The sequence below is a fragment of the Mytilus trossulus genome, chromosome 11 (genome assembly GCF_036588685.1).
Source record: "Mytilus trossulus isolate FHL-02 chromosome 11, PNRI_Mtr1.1.1.hap1, whole genome shotgun sequence".
Classification (NCBI taxonomy): domain Eukaryota; kingdom Metazoa; phylum Mollusca; class Bivalvia; order Mytilida; family Mytilidae; genus Mytilus; species Mytilus trossulus.
This window is the reverse complement of record NC_086383.1, coordinates 31233395-31244043: the sequence shown is the minus strand read 5'-3', so window position 1 is coordinate 31244043 and position 10649 is coordinate 31233395. Positions and strand designations below refer to the sequence as shown.

General features: G+C 31.6%; 1 protein-coding gene across 1 annotated transcript; it reads left to right on the top strand.

Annotated features, from left to right (window-relative positions):
* The first annotated feature begins 1785 nt into the window (after window positions 1-1785).
* Window positions 1786-4915, top strand: LOC134689954 (E3 ubiquitin-protein ligase TRIM71-like). The gene is made up of 3 exons (XM_063549921.1): window positions 1786-2552; window positions 3400-3468; window positions 4882-4915. Exons 1-3 carry the CDS (start codon window positions 1786-1788, stop codon window positions 4913-4915), a joined length of 870 nt encoding a protein of 289 aa, XP_063405991.1.
* The last annotated feature ends 5734 nt before the right edge of the window (window positions 4916-10649 follow it).

The following is a 10649-nucleotide window of genomic DNA, read 5'->3' as shown; positions in this document are numbered from 1 at the left end:
CAAAATTGTGAAGCATGTGACTTTACTAAGAATACACGCATTTAACTAAAGTCGATAAAATTTGAAACAAATAAACGATAGACAAATCGGGGTTCTTTTGCTTGGGTGATTTACCTGTACAAAGCTCGGGTCTCAACAATGTTTACAACGAATTGATGCAAGTTTGAAATAGTTTAACGGGGCGTGGCCTATTAGTTTGACGCATCTCACCACCATCTTGATGTCAATTGATTGACCGCAAAGGAATCTATTTGACTGGCGTTAAACATGTTAAAATGAATTGATATGAATTGAAGTGAATTAAAAATATTTTTAAATTGTTGTCAATCTTTATCAAATGATGATTAATCTCATTTAAATAGTGTTAACACGTTTGTCCGTTCAAGCTAAATTCGGGTTACTAGTGATACAATGAATCTTGGATGTGTACTGATTGATAACGCAGTCTTAGATGCATGATTTAAGATCAGTTCTTATAGTGTCTTTTTATTGTTGGGATATACAAATACCCGGCCACGTTCATTCAGTGTTTTTTTAGATATATTTCTTCTTGTATCAATCTGATGAGATAAGCCTTTTACAACTGATTTTTATAGTTCATTCTTATGTTGTACTGGTATCTCACTGTACCATGTTCAAACCCGCATCATTCTGTATGTATGTGTCTGTCCTAAGTCAGGAGCCTATAACTCAGTTTCCTGATGTGTTACATATTTGTTTTTCGTTCATTTTTTTGTACATAAATTAGGCCGTTGGTTTTCATGTTTGAATTGTTTTACATTTATCATTTCGGGTCCTTTTAATGCTGACTATGCGGTATGGGCTTTGCTCATTGTTGAAGGCCGTACGGTGACCTATAGTTGTTAATTGCTGTGTCATTTGGTCTCTTGTGAACAGTTGTTTCTATGGCAATCATATCACTTTTTCTGTTTTATATATGCTGAAATTGACATTTTGGCATAGTTGATTTTTTTTGTTACACATGTACACATTCAAGCTTTGAAATTAGTAATTGACGCCTAAAGTCAGACTGTTCAGGTATGTCTGTTGGCAGAAAATCGGCTTATTTCATAATGCTCATTAAAAATGATTGAAAACAAACAAAACTTAAATTAATCTATAAATCACAAAAGTTCAAGCATTACATCATTGGAATGCGACAGAAATACACATTCTGATGTAATGGGGTTTACACAACACAGTGGCCTAGGACAAAACGACCTATTGCATTATAAAGAATGCTATTTGAATACGCATTTGATAATAGTTTGTTCAAATAACATTAAGGATTTCAAAAGCGATACACAATGGTTTTAAACTGTTCTTCTATTTTATTTATGTAGGTAATTGTGTAAATTTGCATAATAGAAGCACCAATGTTTAGCTTTCAAATCATTAATTCATCTTTTGGTGGAAAGTATGTAGATGCTTAACGATATATACATTGTAAAGAACTTATCATGTACACTGTCTACATTTAAATCCATAGTTTGGTAAATAACAGTTGGTATTCTGTATAATACACACCTTGACGATTTAAACGGTTCATTTATTGGCTACATGTATACTCATATTACACAATCAATAAATACAATGTACGTTACCATTAACTATGTAAACTATATATTTCCTTTAAAGTTCACTTCAACATAGAATAACTAACATGTTTGAATTGTTCAAATACAACCTCGTCAATCATAAACATTTATCGTCCTTGATTTAAATTTAGAATCGTTATCATTTTATATAATCACCTGTTCACCCATGATTTTGATCAAGTACAAAATGGCTGAAGCTGCGTCTAAAACATGCGAAAATTGTGTGAGTGCCCCTGGATCACATTTATGCATAGACTGTGAGAAATATTATTGTGAAAATTGTAAGTTGTTACATAATAGACGGAAGTTATCGAGAAATCACCAGTTTCAGAAAGCCTTCGATCTGATCCCGGAAAGTAAATCAAAATGTATTGAACATGAAGAAGAATTAATGTTATTGTGTAATACATGTTATGTACCAGTTTGTATCCGTTGTGTGCCAGGAAATCACAATGGGCATATATTTTCCGAATTTGTCGATGCAGTTGCAAAGTTCAGAAGGGAAAATGAAACGAAAATTCGTACCAAGACAACTGAGGCAAATCAAAATATAAAAAAGATTGAGAATAACTTGAGATCTTTTGATAATGACGTTGAGTCTGTAATAAAAGCCATCAATGATGAAAGCAACATGATTAAACGCTTGGTTGATAAATCCGTAGCTCAGATGATTGCATTATTGAAAGAACAATCTAAGAAGGAGAAAGAAAAACTTATGAACATGCTGTCTGATGCTAAATCTGCACTTGCTACTGGACAAAACTTAGATCAGAGAAGAAAGGGTTTAGACAAAACAAGACAGGATGGAACTATGGTACAACAGATGCAAAATCTGGAAGCAGAAATCAACAAACTACGTATTAAGTCACTTCCAGAGTTTCCAAAAATATCCCTTAGTCGCAAATCTGTTGCTGAAGATGACATCAGACACCTGATAGGTACATATACTATAAGGTAAATATCAAAATATGCGTTGCATTCTTAATTGAAACAGTTGTCTACAGAATCATACAAAACTCTAAAATATCGAGCAAAACAGTATTTTTTAAGTAAATATGTAGCAACAAAGGATTGAAAAATACACATTAATGCACCACAAGTCAATATTTAGAGCTTTAGGTACACCAAATCTTTTTCAAATGATCTCCAATCAACACGCACTGTTTGATAGGCAATGCAATTGAAGTATTGATACATTTTGACGATGACACTGTTTGCCGATTAACGAAGCGTTTAAAGTAACGAAAAAACACTTTCCAGAAATAATGATAAAACAAAAATAGCTAGATTGCTCGCACTTTTCATGCCTATCACTACGACGTATCAGACATTATTACTCGAAGTTAACTTTTACTTCACGATTTGGATGCCTAATATTGCTAAGATCGTCACTGACTAAAGAAAAATTAACCAATAATTTAAGTGCTATTGGTATAGAAAGAAGCCTGAACAAATTAAAAAATAAATAATTTAAAATGTAATAAAGACATCATATTAGTCACTGTTGTATGATTCAAACTTTATATGCTTAAAGTTCCCAGTCACAAGTAATCATAATGCCAATAAAATATTTTCAACATGGGCATAATGTATTTAAAGTTAACATGAATATCAAGTATGAAAAGAATATTTAAAAATCAGAATGTACATGCTATATTTACTTGTAAGCATAATAGTTAATTATAAGACATATTTTGAAACTATAATATTTTCGTATTTCATTACATTTAATTGTAATCCTAATATTATTTGTATTGAAAAATGACATTAAAACTTGTGTACATAACAACATTTATTATAGCAATTGTTCACCAGTCTTTGAAAAAGAGAAGCAACGTCACGGTAACCTATACAGATGTTCTGTTTGTGGGTAAGTTTTTACAATCAACTTGTCCTTTCAATTATTGTTCATACAAAATAACAAGACGAATGGAGAGTTGTCTCATTGGCATTCATACCCCATCGTCCTATATCAAGATACAGCTACAATGTATTTGTTCAAGTTACAAATGGTGAATATGAATGAGAGATTAAACAAACCATACACATTAGACAATAAAGTATAGTGTAAAAAGTAAAATCACAAAAATATCCGAGGAAAATTCAACACGGAAAGTCTCTAATCAAATGGCAAAATCAAAAGCTCAAACACACAAACGAAAGGATAACAACAACAATCATATTCCTGACTTGGTACAGGCATTATCTTACAAAATGGTGGATTGAACCTAGTTATATAACAAGCTAAACATCTCATTTATATGACAGTCGCATCAAATTCTATTATACTAACAACGATGCGTGAACAAAACAAACAAGCACAATAAGTACAATCGTTAATAAAAGGGGATACAGCAGTCAACATTGTGTTATAATCTTAATCACAATAAATACAAACAAATATTAAACAAATAAGCACTAAAAGGTGTGTATCAAATTTAACAACCACATTCATTGCTTTCTTTTTGTTATATCTTATTTGTAGTAAATAGTAATAATTACTGTTGTAATTATATACATAAGTTCGACATTGCATTGTGCATGTATCGCTTGAAAGTTAATACGCAAATCAAGTGTCAATTATATCCAACTAATTGCGAAGACAATTGTTGGTTTTTGTTTTTAAATTTTCAGCCGGTTTTATTTGCAAGATTTTGTTTAGGTTTAATATGTAGAATTTTCCTAGCAAAAAGGGGGTTGGGGAGATTACACGACAATGTTTGTCTGGTTACAGTTATTGTAAAATTGAAAGACGAAGAACTTGAACAAAAAAACCTTTTGTGTCAATTCTTAATGAAAAGTCACACAACCTGTCGCATCCTCCCATTCATTCAGTCAACTTTATTTTCTAATTGATTGGATAATGTATATAACTTTGTTTTAACTATTGGACATGAAAACCTACTAAATTATATTTATACATAAAAAGATAATGTTTTCTACTTAAAATGTACGATTGAAGAAGTCATTAATGGAACACTTAATATAAGCATCAGATGCAATCTTGTACAAGGGGAATTTGGAAAGGTATCTGACTGACAATTTATAAATTTAATTTATGTTTCCTATGCAATTCCTCAGACAAGACAGACACATACACCAAAAGAAAGAAAATAAATAATACATCACATAATTCAATTAGTATGAAGACATAAGTAAGTAAAAAAACAGAATGACAAGACAGAAAGTAGACTACAGATTTTCTAAATTGTTTCCCTGAATATGTTTATATATAGTTCAGGTATTAGTCAAATTAAATAAATTGTATATATTATCGTTTAAGGCAAGAGGACATTATACCATTTACTGATGAGTAAGTATATTTTATTTCTACTTGCATTTAGGATAAAGATTAAGTCCATTTAAAAAAATAAATAACAAAATAACAGCCTCACTTTTACCTGTTTATCTTACTATTTACAGAGTTCATCGCCGCACCAATATTCATGTTGTTATGTTTTATTCCGTTATATATGTTATAACGATATGTATTTTCAACCTGTCTTAGAACAGTATAAAAGGAACAGATAATAAAATGAAAGTTCCAACTATGAACTGGGTTCCGAAGCTACAGAAAACACCCTACACATATAGTTTTATTTCTTCTTCAAGCCATTGTTCCACTACTTAATTTTTGTATTGTGCTTTCTAGTACACTTGGTACAATCAAAAACTTGATAATAAATTGTTCAAATAAGGCCTTTGAAAATAGTGGAATTAATTACTTTTGGATTGTCAACAATTTTGTAGGCAGTACTTGATAAATTGTATGCATGATTTTGAATCTGTTAAAAGTTTTGATTTGTCTACCCTATGTTCCACTGTGCCTCATATTCGTATAAGGAAAACAACTCACACCTTCTTAAATTGCATTTAAAATGTCAGAATGCGAATGCATATGTTCAAACTCTTTTATATCATTTTTAGTAACAGCAAACAAAAGAACTATGTCAATTGGACATGTTTTGATACTATAACTGTCCTTGAACTTTTACTGGATAACATGTTTGTATGCTCTGGAGATTCCGTATATCGCCAAGTTATCGGAATTCCAATAGGGAAAAAATGTGCACCACTTATCGCAGACCTGTTTCTGTATTATTATGAGTTCATGACTAAAATCAGCAAAGAATCAACAAAGACTCATCGGAACAACATCTGATACAAAATTTAACAATACTTTTAGATATTTGGATGATATTTTGGCTCTCAATAATGAAAAATTCAGTATGTATACTAAAGCTTATATTAACAATGAACATTGCCCTTTCCTTGATTTTGATATATATATATCATTGACAGGAAGCTTATACCACCATTTACGATAAAGGAGATGATTTTTCATTTCTTATCGTTAATTATCCATTTTTTTATGTCACCATCTTATAATGGTTAGATATCTCAACTTGTATGATTTGCTCGTGCGTGTATGTAACAACTTATTAAATTTTAGAGTGAGAAATTTTTGTATTAATGAAACATTATTTCATCTGGGTTTTCGAAACCACAAACTAGCCAAAACATTCATTACATGTTGTCATCGGTACAAGGACATCATTCGTAAATATAATTCAACATGCAGACATCTTATACGTTCAGGTATTTTACATCCAATCTTTTTATGACAATATTATTTACAAAGCTCAAACAGGTTAGCATTTACCTCAAAAGCTAACCAAACTTTTAAACAGACTTATTAAGAAGGGATAGTGTTACGATACTGTTGTCAGGTCATTAAAGATTGCATATTTTGGCATTAAGATTGATTCCCTTGTAGGGTCTTTGCATCGGAATTAAACACGTTTATTCTAAAACCAGTTGTTGGCATGATACGGGTTATATTCTTCTCATATAGTTTTTGATGGTATCATACTAAACCCCTAAAGGTATCGATTGTGCTTGATATTCATGTGCTGACATACTCTTTCAAGCAGTTTTATTGGTGTCTGGAGCTGGTATGTCATTAACTGCTAATGGTCTTTTGTTTATTAGTGCATCATTTTGTTTAGTTTCTTTTTACATTCGGAATTCGTTTAAACAGAGTTTAACTGCGCAGCAATGTTAAGGGCGTTTCGAGAACTTTCCAATTTTTATACACCGGAAAACCCATATTGAACTCAAAAGTTAGTGTTTTTTGCCTAAAGACCAAAAATGCACGTTAAAAGCGTAAACAGAGAGAAAAGGTTCTATTCTGAATTGCATTCCAAACTTTTATTTATAGAAACATATAAATACACTATTGTCACGTGACTTCAAACTGAAAGTAAGGACATTTCCAAAATAAGTCAAAAGGGCAGGTGCAAGAGAAAATCGAATTGCCCTGGTTTTGGACTCTCTGTAATCGGGATAACTTCTTTTACTGGAAAAGTGCTGTGCCTAGTTTTTTACAGAGGTTTTGAAAATAAAAAAAAAAAAAATACGTACGTCTTGTTGAAGCAAAAAAAAACACATATTATGTGATTGCTTGCTTAACTTATTGAAGTTTCCAATTCATAATTGTTTCTATTTCAGAGAATTTTAATTGTGATAGGGTGGACTTGCATAAAATAGAACATTACATCTTCTTTCATTTCACCTCTTTCATAAAAAAGAATATTTACATCTTCTTGTATTTCACCTCTTGTGTATATCACTGTAAATGTCATTGATAATATTTAAATTATAAATATAATCTCCTACCTGCATATAAAAATTCAGATTTGCTAGTTGAATGTCTTCTGTTACTCAAGTGAGACTGGTATCAATTTGTAAATCATTATTGGGAGGTCTTTTTGCATTTATTCTGTAGGCACAAGGTGATTTATTTGCCTGACTGAATATGAATTTTCACACGTTGCAAGGGCAGTATTGTATGGCGTGCTTTTTTTTAATTATGTCACTAGTGAATTTCTGCATTTTTGTTGCACAGAATCTTCCTTTTCATCCCATCTTAAAACGCAATATTTTACTTATTCTAACAATCTTATTTAATTATGTTTGGAATATTCAAAAGCACACACCAGCATTAACATGTGGGATACAATTCTGTTTTCCTCAAATGAGTAAGATTTAACATGTGCACAGACTACTGTTTTTGGGTATTAAGAATGTACTTTGAGCGCTCACGGTTTACATATATGCATATGACTAAATTTTAATTTAAAAAAATCCATATCCGATTAGTTTCAGATACTATGATTCAATCAGCAACCTTGACATATACATGTATATATCATCATAATTTTTCAACCCGATTCATTGTAGTATACATTTGTACCATGAAGTTTGAAACAGTGACCTATTTTTTCTGCCGCTCATTTCAAATTAAATTCCAGCCTTCCAGTGTCAATCAATACAAACGGACAGCCAAGAAATAACTAAAAGTGCGTACGTGTCATTAAGCACAATCAATCAATATTTTTTTTATCAAGCGCCATTATATTTTAAGGTTCATATTGAACATGATAAAATCAGAAAACTTATTTTTTCCCATCACCTGCTGATATATATTTGAGGCAACTGAATGGTGCTTCTTTTCTCTCAGAATAAAAGAAATGCTATGTACAATGTTCCAGTATATAGCAAAATATTTGTTCTTCCCTCTCCGAAAATATATTATGTATATATATATATAATATATCATTGTTGAAGGCCGTACGGTTAACTAAAGTTGTTAATTTCTGTGTCATTTTGTTCTCTTGTGGAGAGTTGTCTCATTGGTAATCATACCACATCTTCTTTTTTATACATGTATTTATATAATATACATACAGAAATTACTAAATTAATCACAGTTCTTACAAAAGTTTCAGGTGAATGAATCATGACATAGAGGACGGGACAAAATAGTCAGCATGGAAATTAAAATGATATACATGTATGAATGCTTACAAAACTACTGTCTACCAAGGGTGCAATCAGTGGTTAATCTTTACCTGACCCAATCACAAACATGACAAAAAGTAAAATTACTTAATTGTTAATCAAAATTTCATTGACAATTATACCAGATGCTGTTATCTTTAAATCAAATTCTAGCTGTATTACAAAAATATGTTTGGAATTTCAAAATAAGAAGAAAGCAATGTCTGTCTGAGTTGGGGTTATTCCCTAGTCTTTATTCAAGAGGCTGTCCAAGTAAATATCAGGCAAATCCTATGATATGGGTGGCACAACATACATTTTTTTCCATTGCGTTTTTGGTTCCAATGCAATTTTTATATCGTACAAAGGATATATATGTCAAAGATATTTTTGAATCAACAGTGGATGGCTCAGAAGTTGATTTTTAAAGTTCACTAACAATGCAACAAAATTTTGTACAAAATGAAGAGTTATCTCCCCTTTTCAATGAATTTTCAGTGCTTTCTATGTTTTTTTTTTCTCTTTATTTGTTGCAGTTAAAAAAAAATAACTTTGAGACAGAATGAATTTGTGATATGAAATAGATGAAAAAATTTTGAAAACAAAATATGTCATATGCCATCCACTGCCTGGTTTTGCCTTGGACACCCTCTTAATAACATGAATAATGTCTTCATTCAACATTTGAACAAGGATGTAATTGTCCACACACATTTTAATAAGGTGCACTACTTTGATAAAACTTTAAAATAAAATAAGTTATATGCATAGATTTCAGAATGTGAGTTCCTATTATTGAAATATTCAAAGTTGCCTTATATAAATATTTCGATAATTTCTGAATTAACATCATTCATTAATATTCTTACAATGTAAGAAAACAGAAATTTATTTGCACAAATTATAAAACAGGCTCACTAACATGTTTAACCCCTCTACATTCTGTTGGCATGCACCTGTAATTCAGTAGTTGTCGTTTGTTGCTGTGTTACACTATTAGACCGTTTGTTTTCTCCTTTGAATTACTAAAAAAATACATTTGGAATTAAGGGGCCTTTAATATCAGACTATGCAGAATTGGCTTTGCTCATTGTTGAGGGCCATACAGTGACACCTGCTCTTTGATAGTATTGTATGCATTTTAGTTTCTTTAATTTTTTTTTCGGAGTTTAGTATGACATCTATTATCACTGAACTAGTATACATTTTTGTTTTGGGGCTAGTTGAAGCACGCCTCATGATGCAGGATTTTCTCGCTGCATTGAAGACCCATTGGTGGTCTTCGGCTGTTATCTGCTCTTTGGTCGGGTAGTTGTCTCTTTGACACATTCATCATTTTCATTCTTAATTTGTACTTATTACATGATTTAGTAACTTGTACTATGTATTTACTCTTTCTGAATAAAGAGACACCTAATATTACCGGTGTTGGCAAATGGTACCAGTTTCCTGTATACACTAAGAACATCCACATCTAAAACAAAAACTAATCGGATTCATTTTAAACATTTGTTATAAATCAAGGAATATAACAGTTGATTTCCATTCGTTTAATGTGTTTGAGCTTTTTATTTTTCATTTGATTGGGGACGTTCCGCTTTGAATTTTCCTCGGAGTGCCGTATTTTTTTGATTTCACTATTTTGCATATACGGGAACATAATCATCATAGATACCAGGATTACATTTTGTACTTACGCCAGACGCGCTTTTCGTCTACAAAAGACTCATCAGTGACGCTCGAATCCAAACAAGTTTAAAAGGCCAAATAAAGTACGAAGTTGAAGAGCATTGATGACCAAAATTTCTAAAAGTTTTGCCAAACACAGCTAAAAGAGGGACGAAAGATACCAAAGGGACAGTCAAACTCGTAAATCTAAAACAAACTGGCAATACCATGGCTAAAAATGAAAAAGACAAACAGAAAAACAATAGTACTCATGACACAACATAGAAAACTAAAGAATAAACAACCAAAAAACCCCACCAAAAACCAGGGGTGATCTCAGGTGCTCCGGAAGGGTAAGCAGATCCTGCTCCACATGCGGCACCCGTCGTCGTGTTGCTTATGTGATTACAAATCCGGTAAATAGTCTAATTCGGTAGGTCAAATTCATGAAAGGGAAGGGGATTGTAGTTACGACGTAAGGAACATATCCAATATCATTTGTGAAACGGTTATTCCATAACGGTCAACCAACTCGTGATG